The following is a 26009-nucleotide window of genomic DNA, read 5'->3' on the forward strand; positions in this document are numbered from 1 at the left end:
GGTACATCAGGGTTGCAAAGGAACTCCTGCTAGAATTCCACCCCTGGGCATAAGAATATCGAAACAAATTAATTAAAAGATAAAATGGAACCATCGCATACATATACATCTAAATGAGCATAACCATAAATCATTCAAAAGACCTTAAATGCATCAGAACAATCCACCATACTAACTAAAACATAATGTGATGGCGATCTATATACAAATGACAATAAAAAAGAACATGAGTAATCGACAGAACACATTTTTGGGGAAAAGAAGGTGAAAAAGCCCAGGTTTTGTGTGTAAGGTTGTGTGTGTGCACACACAGAGACATCCAGTGAATGAAGCTAAGGACAGAGACAGTCTGTGCCAGAAAGTAACAACATGTGCATGGGGTGTGCATGCATAAAATATTGGAGGGGGGATTGAAGGAGGAGGAGCCTGCATGCAGAAAAGGGAACAGTGAGGCCATTCCCTATGCATACACTGAGAATGCAATTTTAGTTTTTTGGGGATTTAAGTATCTCCCTTATACTCTTTTAAACATCTCAGATTTTCCCACACACCTGAGGAATACCCCTAGTGTTGAGCAAAATCTGTTTACCCTCCATGTGGCCCGGATCTGCAGGAATAAGTATCCACATAAAGGGGCCATTTTGAGAATTAAATATATAGATAATTAGCATGTAACTTATTTTTGTCCTCAGCTATAAGAATCATCCTTACAATAAGGAAGACGTGTAAGGCTGTTCTGATGAGACAAGGAGGCTTACTGGATTCATAAATTTCCAAGTCTGATACACAATGATTCCAACCAAAATTTGGACTTATCTAGCTTTCTGTGATATCGTGTGATTCAATGAAATCGTCTCCTGCAGTATAATAATTTTAGAGCATACTATTTTAATAAGCATCAACCACAAAGTTGGCTTGGTCCCCTTAATGCTCTATAAAACAGAGAACTAAAAATATGTATGTGTTTTATCTAAGATTGTTTTGAGGTGTGATTGATAAGAGGACTTTCACTCCATAATGGAAGGCTTGCTAGCCAGTCAAAGAGCGAGCAGGCATTTGTCCTCTACGTGAAGCTTAGTTCAGTCCTGGGTGAGATTCCTTGGGACATTGTTTGAATACCTGTCTTAATATTTGATATATATAATGTCTATAATTAGCACATAACTTGTTTTTGTTTCACAGCTTTTCTGGTTCTGGCTTTGACAATCTGCTTTGAAATATAGTGCAGGCATGGTTTGGACTATGTGTACAAGAATATTGTCCATTGACAAAGTATGAAAATGAAACAAGAAGAAACACTGGGACCTCGTTTGGATTAATTTTCTTGTTAACTTATCCATTTCACTCCATGACATAACTTTTAAAGTCCAGTCCCATTTTTCTGGTATTTTTTCTTGCTTCCACAACTGCGCATACAATGTCCTAGCAGCTGAGAGCAAGTACCATATTAAAGTTCTATCTTCTTTTGGAAAATTCTCCATTTGTAATCCCAGCAGAAGTGTCTCTGCTTCTTTTTTAAATTCATATCCTAGGATCTTAGATATCTCTTGTTGAATCATCTGCCAAAACATTTTAGCTCTTTCACAAGTCCACCACATATGGTAGAAAGAGCCTTCATGTTTTTTACATTTCCAACACCTATCTGGCATCTTATTGTTCATCTTTGCTAATTTTTTTGGAGTCATATACCATCTATACATCATCTTAAAACAGTTCTCTTTAATACTATGACATGTTGCGAGTTTCATAGAGTTTTTCCACAAATATTCCCAAGATTCCATCTTTATTTCTTTATCTACATTAATTGCCCATTTTATCATTTGAGATTTCACTACTTCATCTTCTGTAGTCCATTGTAAAAGTAATTTGTACACTTTTGAAATTAATTTCTCATTATCTCCAAGCAGAACTCTTTCCATTTCTGTTTGCTCTTTCCTTATTCCTTCCGCTTTGACATCATTCTCCATCAAACTTTTTATTTGTTGCATTTGAAACCAATCATATTTATAGTTCAATTCTTCTGCAGTTTTCATTTCTATTTTCCCACTTTGTATTTTTAGTAGTTGGTTGTATGATAGTTGTTTTTCCTTAACTGTTTTGGCCGTTAATTTTATCACTTCCGCCGGCACTATCCACAAAGGTCTTCTCTCATCGCCATATTTCTTATACTTTATCCACACATTTAGTAAGCTACTCCTTATATAATGGTGAGAGAAAAGACCGTCCATCTTCTTTTTCCCATAATACAAATAGGCATGCCAGCCGAATTTTTTCCCATGGCCTTCTAGCACTAGAAGTTTTTTATTTAATAACGTTATCCATTCTTTCAACCATACTAAACAAATTGCTTCATGATACAGTTTCAAATCTGGTAATTGAAATCCACCTCTCTCTTTTGCATCTATCAGGACTTTCATTTTAATTCTGGGTTTCCTTCCGGCCCACACAAATTCCGAGATTTTTCTTCTCCATTTATCAAATTGCTTAACATCTTTCACAATGGGGATGGTTTGGAACAAATACATAACCCTTGGTAAGATATTCATTTTTACTGCAGCTATTCTGCCCAACAATGACAAATTGAGCTTGTTCCACTTTAGCATATCTTCTTCTATTTTGCGCCAGAGTTTTTCATAATTGTTCCTAAACAGATCAATATTTTTCATTGTTATCTCTACCCCTAGGTATTTTACCTTAGAGGTAACTTCACAACCCGTTAATCTTTGTAGTTCTTGCTGTCTATTTTTCTGCATATTCTTACATAAAATTTTTGATTTTTCTTTATTTATGTAAAGTCCCGCCAACTCCCCAAACTCTTGTATTCTCATTAACAACAACGGAGTAGCTTGTAAGGGATTTTCATTTATAAACATTATATCATCCGCAAATGCTCTATATTTATAGGTATATCCTTTTATTTGTAATCCTTCTAGAACTTTTTCTTCTTGAATCTGCATCAGTAAAATTTCAAGAGTCATTATAAATAACAATGGCGAAAGCGGGCAGCCTTGCCTAGTACCTTTACTGATTTTCATTTCATCTGTAAGATCTGCGTTGATGCACAACCTTGCCCTTTGTTCAGAATATATTGCTTTTATCATCCTTATAAAACTCTCTCCAAGCTCCATTTTTTCCATCACTGCAAACATGAAGTCCCAATTTAAATTATCAAATGCTTTTTCTGCATCCGCAAAGAATAGTGCTGCTTCCTTCTCTGGATGTCTTTCATAATATTCTACAATGTTTACGACAGTTCTAATATTGTCTCTTATTTGTCTTTTGGGAAGAAAACCAGCTTTATAAAATTTATCAGATATTGCTTAAGTCGTTCCGCCAGAATTCTTGTAAATATTTTATAATCATTGTTCAAAAGTGAGATTGGTCTATAATTTTTCACATTTGTAACGTCTTTTTCTTCTTTAGGTATCAAAGAAATAACCGCTTCTTTCCATGTATTTGGTACCTTCCCTTTAGCTCTTATTACATTCATCAGCTTCTGTAATTTTGGTATTAATTCATCTTTAAAAGTTTTAAAGTACTTGGCTGTATAACCGTCTGGCCCGGGGGCTTTATCATTCTTCATCACATTAATTGCTACTTCAATTTCTATTTTTTCAATTGGGTCATTCAAAGTTTTTCTCATATTTTCAGTTAAAGGCTCAATTTTTATTTTCTGTAAATATTCATCTATCTTTTTTCTCTTTACTTCAACACCTTTAAACAACTTGGCATAGTACTTAAAAAATTCTCTTTTTATTCCCTCTTGGGTAACTACATCTCTTCCATCTACTACAATTCTACTAATTGTTTTGTTTTCCCTCTTTTTTTTCAGCTGCCACGCCAAGTATTTCCCCGTCTTATTTGCTCCTTCAAACGATTTCTGCTGAAGCCTTTTCAAGTTCCATTCCACTTCTTTGTTTAGTAAATGTCTTAGTTGAGTTTGTAATATTGATATTTCCCTTAGAATCTTCTTTTTCCCTGGTCTTTTCCTCAACTCACCTTCTTTTTTCTTTATTTCATTTTGAATGTCCAATAATTGTTTTTCTTTTTCCCTTTTATCTTTGTTGTTCAAAGTAATCAACAACCCTCTCATTACTGCTTTATAAGTATCCCAGACCGTCTGGAAATCAATGTCTTCTTTATCATTCATTTGGAAAAATTCCTTAGTCTCTTTTCCTAGGAAAGTCACTGTTTCTTTGTTCTGTAGCAAATCTTCATTCAGTCTCCATCTTCTCAGTCTTTTGGACAATTTTGTAATCCACATTATTGGGTTATGGTCGGCACCGATTTTAGGCAAAATATCTATCTTCTTTGTTATAAGGCCTAAGTCTCTAGTTCCCCACAGCATGTCAATTCTAGAAAAGGTCTTATGTCTTGCAGAAAAAAAAGTATAGTCCCGCACTTCAGGATTAAACTTTCTCCATATGTCTTCCAAGTTTTCCTGTTTAACTAACTCAAAGAAAGACTTTGGCAATTTCCCTTCTTTCCCACTGTTTTTTTTCCCTCCGGATCTATCCAATGAGTTCTCAACTGTTCCATTAAAATCTCCCATTAAGAGTATTTGATCGTAGGTCAACTCATCTAGTTGTTGTATAATGTCTTTAAAAAAAACATCTTTTGCACCATTAGGTGCATATAGTCCCAATAAAAGCATTTTTTTCCCATTTGATGTTATTTCCACTGCTACAAATCTTCCATCTTTATCTTTAAACACCAGTTTTGGCTCCAAGTCCTGTTTAACATAAATAACTACTCCCCTTTTTTTCTGTTTGGCTAATGAAAAAAATTCCCTTCCCAATTGTTTATTCCATAAAAATTTATAATCCTTTTGTTTGATGTGGACTTCTTGCAGACAAATTATATTACAATTTTGCTTCTTAATCCAATGAAAAGTTGCCCTTCTTTTTTGTGGTGAATTTAGTCCATTAACATTCCAAGACAGTAATTTGTAATCCATCATGGTGCAAATTCTTTATTTTCTTCAAAAAATCTCCTCAACTCTCTAGCATTTGTGATTGTTACTCTCTTCCCCTGAAGCTCAAAGCTCAAACCCTCAGGGATTATCCATCTGTACCTTGTGCCATTGTCTTTCAGTTTTTCTGTCAACTTTTTATATGTTCTCCTGTCATTTATCACTTCTTTGGGTAGCTCCTTCATTATTCTCACTCTGCTACCTCTTATTATCAATGACTGTTCAAAGTTTTTCTTAATAATCCTTCCCACCATTTCCTTTGTCATAAATCTCACAACAACATCTCTTGGTAAGTTTTTTTTTTGGCATATAACGAATTGACTCTATACATATGATCATACATATTCTTAGTCTTGTCAGGGTCTTCTTCTAAAAATTCTGCAATTATGTTTATTATATATCCTTTCAGATCATCATTCTCTTCCTCAGGTACTCCTCTCAAGCGTATCTGATTTTCCATTAATTTGCATTCGTGGATCGTCACTTTTTCTTGGACTTTCAGCAAGGTGGTATCATGTACTTTAACTTTCTCCTCCACTTCCTGTACTTTCTTGTCTATTTTCCCAATTTGGCCTTTAAGGTCATCCACTTCTTTTTTAATTACTGTAATAAGTTCTTCCTTCATTTCTTGCATCATTTTATTAACTCCTTTCATAATCCTGGCTTCCATAGCCTCCATTTGGTCCTGCATTTTTTCTAATGAGAGGGCTCTTGTTCGGGGCTGCCTGGGCTCTGACATTTAGGCAAGAAGCAGGGAAATAAAATAAAAATACCAAAAATTTCTGTCTCACAATTTACAAATTTGGCTACCAAGTTCAAAAGGTCTAAATTTTCTCTCTTATTTAGTCTTTGTTCTGTTCTTTTCTGAGCTTCCCAAGCCCAGATATATATTTTTAAAGAAATTTTTCCCCTTTAAAAAATGACGAAATTTTTAGCTTCACCAATTTGAAATTTGACAGTCAGGTTCAATAGAGCAGAGCTTGCCCTTTCCAGCAAGCCTATTTTCGCTGGTTTCTGAGCCTCCAAAACCAAGATATTTGTCAAAAAAGCCTTCAAAAATTCCAAAATGGCGGCTGCGATTTTTCCCCTTTAAAATTTTTTTTTCCTTTTAAAGTCCCCCCAGGAGCCCACCAGTAATGTAGTCAATAGATCTTGTCCTCTTACCCTCTTTCCCGTCGATTCTGTCAATTTTTAAAGTCCCAGTTCTTTTTAAAACAATATTTTAAATCGGACCTCCCAGCAATGGCTGCCGATGTTTCTCTATGATGTAGAGTAGGCTTTTTTCTTTACTGCTTCCTGTTTCTATCAGCTTCAACTCTCATGGAAATCTCACGATACTTGACGCACTTCCTGTCTTGCTCAGAAGGGTTGAAGAGCTATTGCAGTATATCCCAATGCAACGTGGCTATTTACATTTCAGGAAACCGCAAACCGCAAGTAGACACAACTAAATTTTCTTTTCAAATTTTAGCAGTTTTTAACACTGTCTTTTGTATTAAAACAGTCCCAACTTCTCAACTTCTTTCTTCTAATTGTAAGCTTTATATTTTCCCCTTCTTCCCACCTTTAAAATATCCCTTTAATCTGTAAATAGCTCCGAAGTGAAAGGAGAGCTTCTGTACCTTTTTTCTTCACTTATCCAAGTTCCACTGGTCTTCCAAAACTTTAGTTGTTTAGAATTGTCCCAGAAGGTTAGGATCCTGACGGGCTTATGCCAAATCAATGACTCTGAAAGATCTTGCAGACGATAACTATGCAAACTTCTGAGACCCCTCAAAGCCTCAAAGGAACCCCCTTCAGGGTTCCTTTTCAGCCAAGGTAAATCTCTTCCAAAGTTTTAAGTGCATGTCTTGGTCCTTTCTCTCACTGAGAAAGGCAGGCAGTGGGCTTGGATTGCCCTCCACTACCCCGAACAAGATCTTCAGCTTGCTCCCGATGTGAGAGACAACTCAGCTCGCCATTTTCCTCCCCGGAAGCGGCTTTTCCGGGACCTCGTTTGGATTGATTGGACTTTTGCATCCTATTACACCTTATTGGAAACTAGTACATGTGGAGTCCGAATGGTGGACTACTACTATTATAGAGAGTTGCATATATTAGCCCTTTGAGGATTCTTGTCCCATTGACAATTAGAATGAAAATGACATAGCATTCTGGATGTTTTTTAATGTATTATGGGAGAGTTTATAAAATTATAATAAGCATTAATTATTATACAGTGTGATGCACTATTTTTGAGCTAGCACAGCATTTTCTCTTTATACTGTGAACCTTCAGGTGGGGCCAAGATATCCCCCAGAATTATTGTTTATCTCCAAACTACAGAGGTCAGTTGTCCTGGAGAAAATGAATGCTTTGGAGGGACTCTGTGGCATTGTATCCCACTGGAAGCCTTGCCTTCCACAGGTTCCATCTCAATCTCCAGGAGTTTCCCAATCTGGATCTGGTAACTCTAGTTGAGACTTTCTAGAATATCCCCTCCCCTTTCATAATTGGAAATGGAAATTAATCTAATTTATTTTAAAGAAGATGGCATTCCATAGCAGGCAGCACAGAATACCAGTCTTTGATGCATTCATTAAAAAGCATAAATTGTTCTTTCTCAAATAAAAAATGTGTAAGATTTGCCAGCAACTCCTTGATCCTATTATTACTAACCTCTCTAGCCCTCTGGAAAGAATTACCCAGTAAATTATTTACTTGCTGATAAATCTGTCAGTTTGACTGCAATAGTGGCTGAGTATTTGGCTATTGTACTGTATAAGGGTTACTCTATATCTAGGAAAAGGCAATGAGTATTTGATTAATTCTGTTTTTAGTATTTTTTCCTCAGTGACATTGTCTTAATTGCTTCTTTCATTTTAGTTCCTGTTTGTATTTTTTGTATTATTTTATTATGCCATTAAAGGTCTTAGACTTGAACTTGAAATAAAAATTATGATTACATTCATTTGGGAAACAGAAAAAAATAGAATGTATATTGAAAACAGAAACTATTAACTTTGCAGCAAAGAAAACTTAGTATTATGCCAAGTGGTGATTTTAGAACTAGCACATTAGCACATTAGACATGCAGGAAAGAATAAATTAATATTTCTTTCTTTTTTGAAGAATACAAAATATATTCATTGAGAGAAAGAAAAAAGTAGAGACAGGCCCACCAAGTGCTTTCTACAAATCTGAATAAGTTAAGAACTAAATGCTACAGGAAAAGGTACTAAGATTTATGTCAAAACCACAAGAACTTCTCATATGACATTTATGAAATTCTACAAGGTGGCAGTGAAGGCAGCCAAGAAGACTTGCTTCTGCATCTCCACTGCATCCACTAGCTCATGCCCAGCACAATTTTTTAGGGTGATCTAGACCTTAGCATCCCTTATAAAAGTAGTAATTTGGCAATTAGCTGTGAGGCTTTTGCGAGCTTTTTCATGGATAAAGTCTTGTTGCTCCACCATGACCTACCCGCCAAAATTGATACAGTAAGTGAACTGGAGGCTCCTGGGCCACTTTTGGATTCAGTCCTTGACTCCTTCAACTTACTCTCCCCCACCGATGTTGACAGGATCCTGGGTGCTGTCAGACCTACCATATGCCTCCTTGACCCATTCCCCTCATAGCTAGTGAAACTGGTGGTGAGAGGATATGGGGCCCATTGATAGATATCATCAATTTGTCCCTGGAAACAGGGTCTTATCTGGAGAACCTTAAGGAGGCTGTGATTGCACCACTAAAAAACCCCCCAAACCCTGGATCCTTTAGATCCTGCCAGTTACCGCCCTAAAGACATCCAGCTGTCCTTGATCACAGCCAGAGCCTTTTCAGTTTTGGCCCTGATCTCTATGCTGATTTCCATCAGGGCCCTGAAGGACGTTATGCAGTTCTGCAGGGCCTGTAAGGCAGAATTGTTCCACCAGATGGTTGGAGCAGGGTCTTAATATGGACCTTACGTTTTTTGAGCTTTTTTCTGCTAGTGGTGGCACTTTGGCTGTGGGGTGATGAGCTGGCTAACCATTGTCTACTTTTGGAGTGACAATTTGGCAATGATACATGTCATCAACACAAGCCCTGTGGCGCAGAGTGGTAAAGCTGCAGTACTGCAGTACTACTCTGCTCACAACCTGAGTTTGATCCTGGCAGAAGCTGGGTTCAGGTAGTTGGCTCAAGGTTGACTCAGCCTTCCATTCTTCCAAGGTTGGTAAAATGAGTACCCAGCTTGCTGGGGGGAAAGTGTAGATGACTGGGGAAGGCAATGGCAAACCACCCCATAAATAGTCTGCGGTGAAAACGTTGTGATGCAACGTCACCCCAGATTTGGAAACAACTGGTGCTCGCACAGGGGACTACCTTTACCTTTACATGTCATCAACTCCCTTACATCCAAATCATCTTGGGTCATGATGCTGGTTCAGGCCTTCACTCTGTGTTGCCTCCATCTGAATATTTTGTTTCTCTCCAAGCACATGCCTGGGGTTAGTAATGGAGTGGCTGATGCTCTACCTTATAAACAGATGGAGAGATTTCATCAGCTGCCCTCAGAAGCTGACCTTGAGGTGCGCCCAGCATTATGGCAGCTTGGAAGGCAGAGGCACACAGAGTGATTGAATTAGCCATAGTCCCTAGCACCAGGAAGTCATTATGACCATGCAGTCAGCAATTTGATGCATTTTGGCAGGAGGTAGGGCTGCAACTTGCTTTGCCTACTCCTGGAGCACCTGATGCACGATTGTGTGAAGCTGAAATGTAAGGGTCTGGCTGTTAAGTCTATCAAGTCCATCTTGCTGCATTGGCTTTCATCAGCAAGGTGCAAGGATTAAGTGAGGTTACGGGCACTTCTGGATCTGGAAGATGCTCAAGGGTCAGTCTCGGGAGGTAGGCACCCAAAGGAATGACAGGCAGCCCATTTTTCCTGCTGTCCTTTGGGCAGCTTGTGGGGGGGGGCATTTGTGCCTCAAGCTTTGAGGTTATTCTCTTTCATGTGGCTGCTTTGACAGCTTTTGCCAGGGCTCTTCACATTAGTGAGTTGGTCGAGTTGGCCATCATATTACGCAGTGATAGGTCTGACCGTGTCCTATTGGTCCAGAACATACATTTTGCTGATGACCTGGTAAGGCATTCCAAGACAGATCAGCATAAGAAGGGAATGGAAATCATGCTGGAATCTCATTTCAAGCATGAGTTGTGACCTGTCCATGCCCTTAGATGCTATGTTGCACTTTGGGGTGAGGTGTAGGAAGGGCATTTTATTATGACATAGTGATACCACTCCTCATACAAAAATCCAGTTCTGGGCAGTAATTACCCTTGCCTTGGCAGGGTTAGGCTTGAGAGTGTCAAATTCAGACACATTATTTCAGAATCAGTGCTGCCTCTACAGCAGCAGCTTGGGGATATCTAAGTCCAGTTATCCTGCATGTTGGGTGGTAGTGATCCTCATCATACTGGCCCTATGTTCACTCCCTTGTCTCACTCTGAGGTATTTTTTCCTCTGGTTCATTTTGTTTTTCTTCTTAGGTGCTGTTGTTCTCCATAGAGGCAAAGGATCCTCATCTGCAGATACAGCATGGTGTTTTGGGCAGCTAACCAAGTCAGGTGAATGGCTATAGGTTCACAACCTGGGCTCAGCAAATGGGCCACATTGGAGTGGCAGGGCCTGAGATGGCAGGGGCTATTACTTTTGTTGTTTGAGGGGAGGAAGGGTCCTCAACCTCATATTTTGATCATCCACTTGGGTAGAAATGACCTGGGCTTGTTGAAAGGTAAGGCCCCCATCTTGTAGACGAAGGTCAACCTTGGGGACATTTGGAGCTGGTGGCCTGGATCATCTGGTCAATAATGCTGCCCACCTAATGTTATGGGACTCTTAAGGATATTGGAAAGGCTTGTCAGGCAGAATAGAGAGCTGAAGAAAGGTCCTGAGGAAGGGTTGCAAATCTACTTGCCTCATCTGGGCATACAGGCAGAATGTTGTGGCCTGTGTAAGGGTGATGGCATCCATCTTTCAGAAAAGGGCTACTGTCTTTTTCTCAAGGACCTGTAGCAAGGACTACAGTCAGTTTTAGGCTAGTCGGTGGGCACAAGTCACTTAGTAGAGGCTTGGCCTTGGAGGTGGCAGGAAAGAGTTTGGTAAGGTAAAGTAGATTTTAACAAATTTGCAGACAAAGGGTCTTTTAGGACCAGCTTGTGGGTTGTACAACTCCTGCCTTGGAATGCAAACTACCTGTGGGACCCCCTGAGTAGGTCCTTCGCTCAAGTTGTGCGGCTTGCGGGGCTGGAGCTCCATTATGGCAACCTGCTTGCTATGTCAGCCAGGAGTCTTCCATCCATTGATGGCTCACACCAGGAGAAGGGCAGCTCATCCAATTATGGCAAGGAGTGGTCAAGAGGTGGCCCCGTAGCTTGGCCTATTCCACTCTATTTTGCCCTTGCTGCTGGCAACATGTAAATATTTAATAAAGTTGTCAGGCCTGTAGCTAGAAAATTCCAGTTGGAGGGGCCCACAGAAAAAAAAATTCAGTGGAGGGGCCCCCCTCTGGTGGCCCCCACTCTCTCCACTACCACTTTTCTGCTGGCCCCAATCTCCACATGGCTCTGGTAGCCCCACCCCCCTCTGCACAGCACCTCCCCTTCCCTCCCTCCCAACTCATTCACCAACCCGGCAAAAGTGAAGAGCGGATTCCTGGGGCTCTTTCAAGGTGCACCCCACCCCCGCCAATCACATGATCAGCGGGAAAAGCTGCTCTGAGGCTGGCGGTTCCTACACTGGCTTTCTAGTACACTCAGCAAGTTCAGCGCTGGCTGCCCCATGCTCAGTGCTGAACTTCCTGAGCATGCCGGAAAGCTGGCTTAAGAACTGATCACATGGTCGGCAGGGGAGCGCCTTGAAGGAGCCACAAAAGCCCACTCTTCACTGTTTTGCCAGGTGGTGAGTGAGTTGGGAGGGAAGGAGGGAGGGAGAAAGGGCGAAGCGCCTGCAGAGTGGGGTGGGGGCCACCAGAGCAGCGTGGATATTGGGGCCGCCAGAAAAGTGGCGGTGGAGAGAGTGGGAGCTGGGGAAAGGAGGGGCCCGAAAGGTCCAAGGGGGGTTGGGTGGGGGCATGGCCTGTGGCTATGGGCCTGTTGTTCTTTATTTACCCCAGCCTATGTGTCTGTAATTTAAACTGTGTTTTTACAACAAATAGGGTGGACAATTGCTATCAACAATGTGAATTGTAACAACTGAATAAACTAAGTTTTCTATGAAAATAAGTCTAAACCCACATTAAAACTGGCATCTAGAATCATCCATTATATATTTCCCATTCACAGAATTTTCAAAAAGAAAATGAAAGTTTCCCCATTTAGGTGATAATAAAAGGCTGTTTGGGAAAAGGTACTATATCACACAGAAGATGTGATGCTGTGGTGTCCAGAATATGAAATGAAAAAGCTGGATTTAAGGGTGAATGAAATACCAAAAAGCTTGGTGTTTTCTGTGCGTCCATAACAATAATTACATTGACACCAATGATTTAAGCTACTTACTTAGCAGGATGTTTACATTTGCCTTTCTAAAGGGTTTTTATCAGAGGAGTCTTTAAAACAGAAGTTAACAACATCTAATAACTGGAACATTTATCCCATTCTAGTATTATTAATAAAACTGACACATTTGCAAACATGCTGCTGAAACAATAACTCAGAATTCTAAGACTATGAGACTCTTCAAGTACATAGGAATCTCACAACTTTGAAATTCAAATGCTCTGTGGTCTTCTGCTGACAAGGAAACAAACTGAAATGAACAAGAAAAAACAAATGTGGATTTAACAGAAATATTGTATTAAAACATTTTTTATCTTATAACAAATACCTTTTAAAAAAGACCTCCAAGATCACATCAATCTCTTTGCAGCAACCCTTAATATCTCTGCAAAAAATACTTATTCATTTAGCTAAGATAAACTAAATATAATTAAGTAACAGCATATTGATTTAAACTCTAGCAACTCCGCAAAAAGTTGCACTATAAAGTTGGTACATTATTGTATTAATTTCCTTGTTAAAATGTATTTCATTTTCATTATATAAATCTCTAGAATAAAAAAAGACAGATTAAAAGAAATTAAGGAAATATTTTATTCAGCTTTAAATATAAAGCAGGCATCAATTGTGTTTTTGTATCATTTTATTTTAGATCTGTTTAACCTTAATAATTATATATTTAAGTAATACTTGCCACATTGTAGTGATTCATCTGACCCATCTCCACAATCATCATCATGGTCACATACAAACTGCTTGGAAATGCAGGCTTTATTATGGCACATGAAAGTATTTTCATCACAAGTATTATTAGGAGCTATGAAAAGAATGGAAGAAATAAAGATCATCTCTTAAGAACATAGCACAAATGTTTCTGGTATTTGAAAGTATGAAGAATCAGCAGTTTACAAAGGGGAAGAATATTATAATAACACAATTAAAACAGAAATGCCAAAAGACAAGACAATTAGAACCAAAAATAATCTTCCCTCTCCTGGAAGTGGACAATTAAATCTTTGGGGGGAAATTAAACACAGGTAAGTATCCTCTGCCATCCTCTTTCCATTCAATGACTTCAATTTGGCTCTATCCATAAGCTGTTTAGGTTCTTCAACACAATACTTTGTGTCACTGGAGAAGGACTTACACATCTCCCCCCTCCTCCTAGATGTGATCAGAAAGTGTGTCAGACATTCTCATCTTCATTTCCCTACCAAAGGTAGTCTTGAGTGACTGGTGTGAGAAAAGCAGTTGGGATGGATTCCCCAGTATTTGGCAGGCCACATGCCCTGACCATGGGTAGGGCTCAGCAGCAACAGTGAAACCTGGTGTGCAAGACGTGCATCTAGGGCAGGATCTGGGGTGGGTCAGTGAGCTTCGTCTGCCTGTCCACCCCTATATAAGTACAGGCCACCTCTTACATTCTTATGTTCTTGTGTTAGTACCATTTAATCAATTTACCCGGAACAAGACTGGAACTTGTTACATGTTACATAGTTACATATACATGTATTGCAAGAAACACATCTTTTGAAATACAAAATACCCAACTGTGTTTGGTGAGTTTTTATTCTACAAAGCAAATTTCTTGGTGAAAGGGAAACACAACAGAACCTAATTTGAGATTAGGTCATGTTGAGCAATTGTAAACCTTTGGTTTCTGCCTTAGAAATAAAGTTCACTGAATATATTGTCAGAAAGGGAGCACAAGATATCTGACAAAATTGTATGCTACTAATTAGGTTGATTTTTTAAAGGAAAAAAAATACATCAAAACATTCATTCAGTGTGGAGAGCCTCTATCTGAATGACAGAAGCAATATCCTTCCTTCTAGCGTGCTATAAGGATGAAAGCGTGAAGAAACATGAACATTTAAATAATGTTTACATTGCTTTCACGGATCAAAGAAAAAACAACAACAAAGAAGCAGACATCTAAAAAGCAGACACAACGCAAACATAGTTCTAGCATAAAAATTATTTGAGTTTCGGGGAACGGACAAAGCAGGCTTTTTAAAAAACCAACCACCTAAACCATCCAAAACTGAAAAGGGTGCCCATATTCTTCTGTCTGTACGATGATGATGTGAGCAAATGATAGACATAAGCTGTGACAAATAATTATTATATTAATCTAGCAGGGATGGTGTAAATACAGTACTGGCTCATGTTGCCATTTTTTGTTCACAGTTTGTAGTGACCATTGAGATGCAGCCTTTTATGTGCATGCACACAGCCCTATTCATGGATTTTCTTCAAGTAATCAATGGTGTGATTCTAAGCAGAGCAAAAACTTCTAGAGTCAATGCTCCCTTCATCATATATCTGCCAAGGAATGTACTGTATAGAATGTAACAACTAAAAAACACAATTCTGTGCGGGAACTGTTGCTATGGCAAATTCTGCCACATGAAGGTGGCCTTCATATGGCTGCTGGGTCCCACAACTGACAGATCCCATCTTAGAAAATGGATATTTGACTCTGATATCTGACTAGATTGTACCTTAATATTAAAATCAAAAACAGCACCATGGTACAAATTAATTAAACTAGAACTCACAAGATCTCCATACTTAGTTAACACTTCTAATCATGTTCTTAGAGCGAACTTTACCTCCTTACGATTCCAGTCAATGCCAACAACAGTCATGGAAGGTCGTTTTAACCAAACTCCAGTGGCCCAACGTTTATGCATATGCTATTCTCATGCAATTGAGGATTTACCTCACTATTTACTTTTCTGTTCGCTCCAAGGGCTAAATTTTAAGATGGAATTCTGGCTGATTCTACATTCATGTTTGGGTCTGATTTTCTGAGCACTGAAATCGTCTTCTAGAAATCCAGAGTATATTTTTTCATCCGCACTCAAAATTTTGCTCCTGGACTTTCCCTCCACATTTGCTTGCTTTACTGGAGGGGGGCAGATTTAAGAGTTCCTTTGTTCTTTCTTGAGAAATGAGTTTATTGCCCTGTTTCTCAGAAAAGATATCATCTTTATGGTCCTGTGGAATGCACCTCATTCAAAAGTAGTCTTGGAAAGTCAGGGGCAACTCTGTGCTGAAAACAGTGTCAGAGCCCATTCAGGAATTTAAATGTAAATGACAGTCAAAACACCGGAAGTCAAGACAGAAGTCAAGACACGTTGTAACGTAGATGATCACTTTTGAAAGCACAGCATTACTGGATCTTTTGCCCAGTGTAAAATCAGCCTCCGTCAGGTCTAACTGCTTATTCAGTTGAGGAAAAAATAGCATTTCTATTATCTGGTATTGATGCTTATATCTCCCAGAAAGTTTCAGTCTTTGCCCTTGCAGCAAAGAAAATACGTGCCAAGGTGGCAATGCGAAGGGATAACTTATCGATTCATGTCTACATCTTTATTGTTATTGCCATTGTCTTGCATCTATTGTTATACCCTTGTTATACCTTACATGATACTTTGTATGTTTTAACTTCTAATTTACTTTCCTTTTTCTTGAGATTTTTGTAGATTTGAAACAGCCAATGGCTAATTAGAAAAAATGAACTGAACTGCTGAATATACATTAATTAAAATAATCCTCATTACCTAACTAGTAGGCCTTAAAAGGATCAAAACACTTGAATTTGTACTTCAGTGCAATATTGCAAAGACCAATACATTTAACTATTAATGTATAATTGCCCTAGTTTGTTCAGTTCTAGCCTACAAAATCTTGAAATAGTTAAGAACAATATATTAATGTGTAAGTGCATGTTGCAAAATGGCTCATACCACATCCTGCTGTAGAAAGCTCATCATCCCCATTAGGGCAGTCTCTTTCACCATCACACAGCCAGTGCTGGGGAACACAGGCATAGGAATCTAAGCAGCTGAACATATCTGGAGCACAGGTTACTGACCCTGTTAAAATATAATTGAATGTAATTATCTTCTAAATAGTTTTATAAATGTTACACAAGAGGGGGGGACCCACAAGTACTTGCAGGAGGTATCTCATTTTCCTTTTCCCTGCTATGTCCACTTTCCTATCCCTGAAAGCCCCCTTAGTATCTCATTTCCCCTTGTCTTCTTCCCACCTAGCAGCCAATTTTCCTTTATTTGCCCGCCCCCCCCCACTTCAGTTTTTCCTCCTTCACTCCCCCTGGAAACCTCTATCTGTCAGCAAAGGGTTCATTGAAGTTTCAAAATGATCAGACTTGTCTTTGTTAAAAACTAAGTTGCCTTTATTGATAACTACAATGTTACTCTGTTCACGGATTCATTGGAACTGATAACAGATAGCTTGAACCATATGCATTTATGAATACACTTCAAAGGATTTGGGCTTTAAACTACTTCCTATAATAAAACTACAGTTGGTCTCTGCAAGTAACACTTTCACAGGCCCGCTTATCTTTCCCTCCGAGCAATGTCCTTGCTCTGCTCGGGAGGTGCCAGGACGGTTAGCCGAGCACTCTGCACTTCAAAGGCCGTGCTGGCTTTTAGATCCTTGGTAACTTCCATCCTCATCTATTCTCACCACCCCTCCTTTACTATGCAGAGTACCTGGGTTAGTAGCACAGGGATTTATTCAGCATTTGTGTTAGTAAGCAGTAAATAATAAATTCAGAAAGCAAAGGTAACTTCAATGAAACATAGCCTGACACTATCCCTGTAACTATGGCTCAGTTGCACAGTGTTGGCCACCGAGCCCAGCTGCACAATCTGGAACCTGCAAGGAGTTGCAGGAGGTACCACCCTTTCCCCTGTATTGTCCAACTGAGGGAAAAGGAACTTGCATTTGTGTGAAGTATGGGATCATAAAGTAAAGAATTCTGGCTCAGTGGACTAATCAACTCTCCCAACTCTGGTTAATTTACTTTTGTATCAACGAAAGGTTGTAGAGTGATTTTTTGTTATGTTTTTTGTTTTCCCGTCAATGAAAATTTTGTGTTTTAGATTTCACTGTGGGTGATTTTATTATTAGTGATCATTGCCCCCTTATTCTGACTGTTAAATTTAGCCTTTTCTGGATCTTCCCATTATTCCTTGACCCAGTATGCTGTATCAGAGCTATTGCCTAGAATTTTGTGGGATGATGTCTCAGTACAAAAAACTCAACAATTATATAACTCTAGCCTTCTCCTTGAATATAGATCTATAATCATTGCAGATAAGCCCACAGTTGCTATTAAAACTTATAATGCATTAACATCCTATAAAATATAATCATTGAGTCAAAAACTTGACAGACCAAACAAAGTAAGTAGGAACTCTGCAACCCCCTGGTTAAAGAATGCAGAGATGTGAAAATTCTCCTACGTAGCTCCTATAGTCACTATTGTGACTCCAAGGACTTAGCCCTTCCTCCAGAATATTTTAGGCTTACAAACAGCTCCAACAGTTTATCAAAATTACAGAGGAATTATTATATTAATTTTAAACCATGATTCTAAATAGCTAACTCAAGGTTGACGCAGCCTTCCATCCTTCCAAATTCAGCAAAATGAATACCCAACTTGCTAGGGATAAAGTGTCAGCTGTCTGAGGAAGGCAATGGCAAACCACCCCGTAAAAAGTTTGCAAGAAAACATCATAATGTGACATCACCCCATGGGTCGGTAACGACTCAGTGCTTGCACAGGGTACTACCTTTACCTTTTACTGTGTACCATATGCTAATGTTTGCTTAGAAACTGGACTAAATTTTGTTGAAACAAGGGTGTGTCTTGACCATTAAATATGGCTGTATCTGCCCTATAACTCTGATTCTCTGAGCCTGATTCATCAAATGCTCTCAGAGTCTGAAATGTCAAGTCAGCTAGCTTGCACTGATGGAAAAATCACTGCTCTGTGCTCCCATTAATGGGTACATATCAAATGATCAAAAACAGAATTCTGGTTATTGAACAAACCCTACAAGTATGGCTAATAAAACTTGAGTTTGGAGATCCCATTGGCACTACGTTGTATGGCCCCATATCTGTATTCTCTGCAATATTGCAAAAACTCAGAGGTTTTTCTGTAGTTAGATTTACTATCTGTGATTTTATATGGCATATTTAAAAAAGATAGTATATTCAGCTAGACATTGTGTCAAGAAACTGAGAGACACCTAAGTGTTTGCGTAATCAGTGTCTGTGTGTAAATGTAAGTTTCTCAGAATTTGCACTAGCATTGTGTCAAGGTGATAGGCACTTAACCAGTTAAGGTGGAAACTAATTGGTCACACCTGTAAAATCAGCCCACAATAACAGATAGATCATCTAGATCTAGCCTTGACAGAGCCAAGGCTAGATGACAGCTTTTACATTAGATCATGTCAGCGATTGGCTAACCAACCAACCAGCCCGGATAAAATCAGGCTAGGTGCCCACAAAAGGAGGAGGTTCTACTTCTTCGTCAGAAGTCTTCTTCAGGATATCAAGAAGAAGGTATCAGCACAACAAGGTTGAAGGAGAATAGGACTTTGAAAATGTCACTTTGGTTTTGTGGGCCTGACGGTGAGTATAAGTTTAGGGAATTAGCTAACTAATTACACATTCCAGTGTAGGGGGAGCAGGCAAATTGCCTTAGGATTTTTAGTGTTCCTCTGTGCACAGTATGTTTGTTTTACTTGATTTTTATCATCCCATTTTGTGTTTCCCTTCCCCTCTTATCTTGTAAATAAAGTTTATATATTTTTTCTGTAAGTTTTGCCTTTTACTTGGTAGACCTGGGACCTGATAACACACTGACCAAAAGAACCTACGTAGTATTCTTTTAAGTTTCCCTAGATTATTTTATTTTAGTTTTCCCTTTCCTTTAGCAGGCGGGGCATATATTGCCTGGGCCTGAATTTCGGTTACGACATATCAGCAGCTGGGTGTTGGTAACAACAATAGCTGTGGGGGTTTTTTCTTGATACATTGTCCTTTTAGCACCAGCTGTACTGAGAAAACTTCACATGTTTTCCTCTATAATTCTTTCTATGTAGATATTTGTTTTAAATATTTAAGCTTTATTTAGCTAATATGATGGGCCAGTCTGACTCCTGCGAAGTCTACTGGCTTTTGAATGATTCCTCCTCTGCTATCATGTAGAAGGTGGTAAATTACATACAATTTGCCATAAAGCTATATCAGGAGAAGCTTCAGGAATAATTGATGATGATATTATCCAACTGCACTGTAATATATTCTTTTTGTAACATGTTTCCTTTTGTAACATGTTTATCTTAATTGCTATATGCCAATAAAGGCTGATTGATTGAATGATTGAGACACCAAGATAACATGTTCCTGCCTGAAAAACTTCAAATCTGAAATTTGACATAGGGGTGATAACAAAGTGGGGGTAAATAGGGGAAATTGTGGGGGTAAATAGGGGAAATTTGTGGTCATTTCATGCACAGGCATCACCTTATTAAGTAGATGGCATTGTGATAAAATTATCACAGGAAAGCTATTGAGAAAGCTATTGAAGAAAAAAAAGATATAGGTATTCTTAGAGGCAGTTCTGGGCATGTGGCAGCAATTTCAAAGAAATGGCAAGCTTACTATTCATACTATGGAAGTTAAATTTCTTGATTTTGAATTTTCTAGAAACTTTCTGCATATTATATTAAAGGTTATAAATATATTGATTATAATTTTAATATTTTATTTAGTATTCCACTACTATGTAAATATCTAGTAAGAATAAGACTTAAAATCTAATAAACAATTAAGAAGATATCCAGGTTTTAGGATGGCTTAAAATTAGTCCTGAAGGGTTAAAGTGTAACCTTTTTCTGATTAATAGATTATCATTAATATTATTAAAGAAAGAGCTCATTCCTGAAAACTGTGATAACGTTGCTTTACTATGAGCCTGAGCCTGCTTTGGCAGGGAGGGTGGGATATAAATCAAATAAAGCTAACCTAACCTTACCTGTTTATAAATATGAAATATATGTATTTCTAATACAGTTGATTTTACTTGTATGCAACTACTCATAATATCTGGTAACTTTTGAAGATTTCATATTTTCCCCTACTCCTCTTTCTCTTCTCTATCCAACTTTTTCTTGATTTTTTTTTTAAACCTTAATCACAAAAAAGGGAGTGGAAGAAGAGGCTGTAGGGGATATTGATACAATTTGTATAGAGAAAACAAAGTGTTGATGGCATGTTACTGGTTTATAAAAATTATTTATTAGAAAAGTTTTTGCCTGCTTATTTTTTCTTATATGATCACTTTCAAAAAGGCATTGGAAGCCTAGAAAAAGAAGGCAGCAAACCAAACAAATACCATGATCCAATAACGAAGAAACCATTAATTATACTTATACAAATTTATAAAAAATACCATGAGTATAGTGATATCAATCACTTTGACATTATTATGGTAAAGTCAGTAATTCATACAATTAGAACCATACACACAATTTGAGCACATACAAACCTTCTAGAGAATGTACTTCTCATAAATAAAGTGCTGAGTGCAAAAGGTGCTTGTATAGTAAGTAAGTAACAGTTCATTCTTTGAAACTCAAATATTACTTCGGGATTATATGCATACTGGAGATGGGTAAGGGTATTTAATAAAATAAAAAAAGAACTGACAAAGTATAGTTCTGTGCAGGAATAGGAAAGCTAACCTTGTCTATTTCCATGGTCTATTTTTAACAGTGAAATCGAAACTGGTTTGATTTGATAAATGTCAGCTTCAGGACATAGAGTTGACTCAGTACCTTATTCCATGGAAGGAAAGCAATTGGATAGCACTCTCAGTTTCAGACCCTTTGTGAAAAAAAATTGCCATCTTTCCACACAGTTATATTGTCTTTTTGCTTTAAGCACCCAACCCTCTATACATAACTGAACTGTAGGCATAATCCACTTTCTGAAGACTAATTGCCTATACAGTATTGTATGGTTAATTTCAAACAATGTTTTGATCTTACTGTAAATTCTTATTCCTATTCTGTTTATCACTCCTTATGGGTAATATCAAGCAAATGCCCTCCTTATCAACTATATTAATATTTATTCAATAAACTTTAATCTGAATAATGAGTTAATTTTAGATTGGTGTTCCTCATTAAGTGCATAGATAATGAAAATCCATTTAACAATATGGATGTTTTCTGTTTTACTTACTGCCCAGGTTTTACTAGCGCATAGTATATCATGCCAAAAACACAAATAGATAAATTTAAAGGGCAAAAGTCCACAGAGAAACAGAAACAGTACTACCTTGGCAATGCAACACAGGTCATTAGGAATAGTATACATTAAAAACAAACCAAGTTATACAGCCTACAACTGAATATACAATGTTACAAATGTTCAGCATCATAGCTAATTCGGCTTGAAAGATATCTTAGCAGATATGTTGGGCTGTGCTGATTCAGGCAAAGTCCACAAACTTTTAAATGACACTTGCGCTGAGCTAATGGTGGCTAGATTTCTCCAACAGGCCATGGAAATATGACAGAGAATGGTTCTGGAATGACCACCTTTTATTTGTTTTAATTATTTAATTTGGCTAAACTCGACTCATATATATTTTACTTATTTTATGTATTTTAGCTCCCTATGTACTTTATAATCTAGGATTTTATATTATTTATATTGCTATTTTACTGCTAAATCTGTTTTATGCCAATAAAGGCTTGCTATTTGCTAAAAAAAAAAAAAGAATGGATGCAATGTTACTAGAGGCTGCTGGAGGAAGGGGTCAAAAGAGGCTGCTGGAAGAAGGGAAATTTGGAGAGGCTAAAAGAGCAAATTTGCTAGGGGTCAAAAAAGACTGCTGGAGGAAAAGAAATTTGGAGAATATATGTCCAAGAAAGCACTGTCCTGGCAGATAGGATACAACCTCAAGGCCTCTCACAACATAAGGCTTGTATGGGTAAACAGAAATGGAGGGGAAAATACAGTAAATCATTAAACTAGAATTGGAATACACTGGAATCCAGAGCACAATTAGGTTTGCCAATCTCTTCTGATCAGAACTACAGACTTATCCCTTTTCCTTTATGAATATGGAAAGGAAAATATCCTCTAGTCATCTGGTCTTTCTCTAAAGGAGGAGACCTGAAGAGTCTTCCCTATCTCCAAAAAGATCACATGCTCTGAAAATAAAATATTCTCTGTTCCCCAAAGGGGAAATGCTGCCTTCATTTGTCATCATGTTCGTTACTAAAACAGCATGCAAAACGTTTGGGGTTGACAATGTCTTCATTGATCTATATGCTATAAAGAAACTTGAAAGTCTTAATTGACAAATGTACAACTGTGTAAACAGCAGCCAAAAGACTTATTTCATTAACAAAATATTTAGTTTATTATGTATTTAATTAATTATCTATTATACTGGAACTGACATTCATCTACATGTTTCACTGAATTCCATATAATTCCCTGCAATACAAAATTAAATTAATTATATTATATCATTATAATACTCACCACAAACAGCTTTACTTTCATCTAAACCATTCCCACAATCATCCTCCCCATCACAAATCCACTGTTTAGAGATACACTTATGTGCAGAACAAGCAAACTGGTTCCATGAACAAGAAGAATCTAGAAGGAAATGTAAACCATGAGCGTTGTCTATGTATAAGATAATATTATTCCTCAGCAACACTAGATGAATGTAACTCTCTGATATATACATATTGGATAGCTAAAATTTTCCTTCAAAGTTCAAATGGTTCCAATGGATTTTTGCCCAGTTTCTCCAGGCATTTAAGTTTAATTAGATTGATTGCAAAAAATACGTAATTTCCCTACATCCCCACCATATAGAAATAGTAAGAACTGTTGTTCTGCTAGTAAACACATTGTGCCACATGGCACAAAACTCTGGGTGGATGGAGAAAGGAACCACAATCAACTAGGCAAGTGAACCAATACAATAGGTAAGAGTCCACAGTTCTATTTCACTACGAATAAAATGTCTTTTGTTCCAGAGAGTCTCCCAATAATGCAGGAGGTTCTACTTAAACAAGAGCATGCTGCATCAGGGAATGCCTTCTTTAGCAGAACAGAATCACAGGAGCCAACCCAATACTTGCCTTAAAGCTAATATAGTGTATAATCTCACCATCACTTTGTGTCATTTTAAGATAGCTATATAGTACTAAAAATAATTTCATACTTTCGTAAGAGAGAATAAATGACATTAGAAGCAACAATAACTAATATAGAATACTACAAGGAAAATCCAGAAAGTCCAGGAAACTGAATATTCAGTGAGGAAAACATTTGACCTTATAATCTATATTAAAGACACTAAAATGAAAGAAAACCAAAAATATGATAGAGTCATCCCTCCAAAAGCAAGATGTCATTTTTGCTGCAAATTTCAAAAATGTGAAAACTCAATTTTAATTAAGACTCTCTCTATCTCTTTAGGTAGCCAGCAGTTGCTAGCCAGAGTTTAAGGAATAAGAAATACTTTACCTGTGAACTCATGGTTTCACACATTCCATTGCTGGGTGGAGTGGTGTGTGTGTGTGTGTGGGGGGGAGACAGGAATTAGCCTGGAGGATGCTTGCTTATGCAACCTTAGCCAGAGCCCTGTATCCATGCTGACTCTGATTATGAAAAATAGGGCAAGCATGGAGTCCCAGCATGGAGTCTCTCTTTTGGCCTGTTTCTGACAGGTAACTCAGGTCAGGAAATGAGGACCCCAGTGCTTGTTAGGGTGCTCCCGTAGGGTAGGCAGCACCTCCTGGTTACACAGCCAGTTGGCTGATGACGAGGAAGAGCCCACAAAACTGGGGATATCTCCATCCAGACATGGGGACTGGCAAGTCCTGTTTGACATACAAGGCATTTTTATTAGATTTTTTTCAGGTTTCCTGTAAAAGTAGTTACAATCTCACTCCTCCTTTCTTCAGTCTTGAACAAGCAAGCCAAAATGAAAAAAATGTATTGTTAACTGCTAGCAGGGCTTTTTTTCTTCTTCTTCTTTTGGAAAAAAGAGGTGCCAGAACTCTCAAGAGGGAAATGAAGGAGAAACACATGGATGCCTCTCAAGAACTTTTAAAAATGTTTGGGGAATTTTGTTTCCACAAAGAGGTTCCAGAACTCCATTCTGCCATGTTCCCCCAGAATAAAGCCCTGATTGTTAGAATGAGTTATGAAAGGTTGATCTTCTGCCAAAATAATTCTCATCACAAACAGTGCCACACAGTCAGTTTGCTTCTCAGAGGGAGAATATTCCATAGTAAAAATATTGTTTCTCGGAGCATACTAAGAGGGGTGTTATGTCAGGCCTTCAGAATACCCAAATCAGAAAGTTCAGTAAAGTCATGCACTGTCCTATGTAATAGCATCTACATAAATTAGCCACAATTTATAGTCCATGAACCTTTTGGCTGAGTTCTGGGTATGAAACCTGGAGATCTTAAAATCAATGTATATATAATAGGAATTAAATATATGCTTATATAGGATTGAATTCATAGAATCATGGAGTTGGAAGAGACCTCCAGGGTCATTTATTCCAACCCTCTGCACAATGCAGGAAATTCACAAGTACATCTCCCCTACACTCCCCAGTGACCCCTGCTCCAAGTCCAGAAGATGCGGGAAGGGGGGGGGGACACTTTCCAGGATCCCTGGCAAAACTGGCCTGGAGGAAAATCACTGTCCTCAAAGTGGTGAACAGCATTGCCCTGGGCATGTAAGAAGGGGCCACAAGAACCAAGCACTGATGCAACCCTTCTTGCCCTCTTTCTCATAATCAGTTTAAATTTACAGAATCAGCATTGCTGTCTGATGGCCATCTAGCCTCTATTTTAAAATCTCTAAAGAAAGAAAGCCCATCACCTCCCAAGGAAGCCTGTTCCACTGAGGAACCGGTCTGTCAAGAAGTTCTTCCAAACTCTTCTAATTTAATTTCAACCAATTGGCTGATTACAGAAAACAACTGTACTGACTACCAGTGATATAAATTCCCATTCAAACCACTGGCACCAGTTTATGGGTCAAGAACAAATGTTAACAAAGTCCTGCAGAGAAGCTAAGCCCTCCCTATAGGTCAAAAGATAGCTGCCACCAGGCTCTGAGGCTAAATCACAACAACGATGAAGGCAGAGCCAGCCTTCAAACCTTTCTGGGAGACTAATGCTAAAACCAGCCCTGCAAGGTTGCCTTGCAGCACTGAAAGTGAGAATAACAACTTTAACCATAGGCAAGCAGTCAAGTCACTGGACTTAGCTTTGAGACTGAAAAGAGCAAAGACTTCACAACAGATTAATAAAAATAAATGATTTATTTGTTTTATATATATAAAAAACACACATATATACAAGACTTGTAGAGGAGACAGAAAACAAAAGAACCTATTCTTCACCAAACTAAATAAGAGTAGCACATAGTTACCCAGAGTTCAAGCAGGCAGCATGAGGTCAGTTCACAAATTATTCCAAAGCACTCAGCCAGACACAGGATCTCCACGGCTAGATCACTACGCAACTCCACACCATCCTCTATATGGCAGCCCTTCTAGTACTTGGATGGTGAGATTGTATCATCTTTCACTTGTCCCCTCTCCAGGCTAAACAT

At 38.3% G+C, this 26009-nt stretch overlaps 1 protein-coding gene across 1 annotated transcript in view; it reads right to left on the reverse strand.

The window, feature by feature from the left end:
* Positions 1 to 26009, reverse strand: part of LRP1B (LDL receptor related protein 1B) — a 1229602-nt gene that overhangs the window by 256716 nt on the left and 946877 nt on the right. Inside the window, exons 51-53 of the mRNA XM_060257450.1 lie at positions 22896 to 23015; positions 16252 to 16380; positions 13191 to 13313 (exon numbers count right to left, since the gene is read on the reverse strand). Coding sequence (XP_060113433.1) covers positions 13191 to 13313; positions 16252 to 16380; positions 22896 to 23015 — 372 coding nt within the window. The remainder of the gene's footprint in view (positions 1 to 13190; positions 13314 to 16251; positions 16381 to 22895; positions 23016 to 26009) is intronic.

This window comes from Heteronotia binoei, chromosome 16 (genome assembly GCF_032191835.1).
Source record: "Heteronotia binoei isolate CCM8104 ecotype False Entrance Well chromosome 16, APGP_CSIRO_Hbin_v1, whole genome shotgun sequence".
NCBI lineage: Eukaryota > Metazoa > Chordata > Lepidosauria > Squamata > Gekkonidae > Heteronotia > Heteronotia binoei.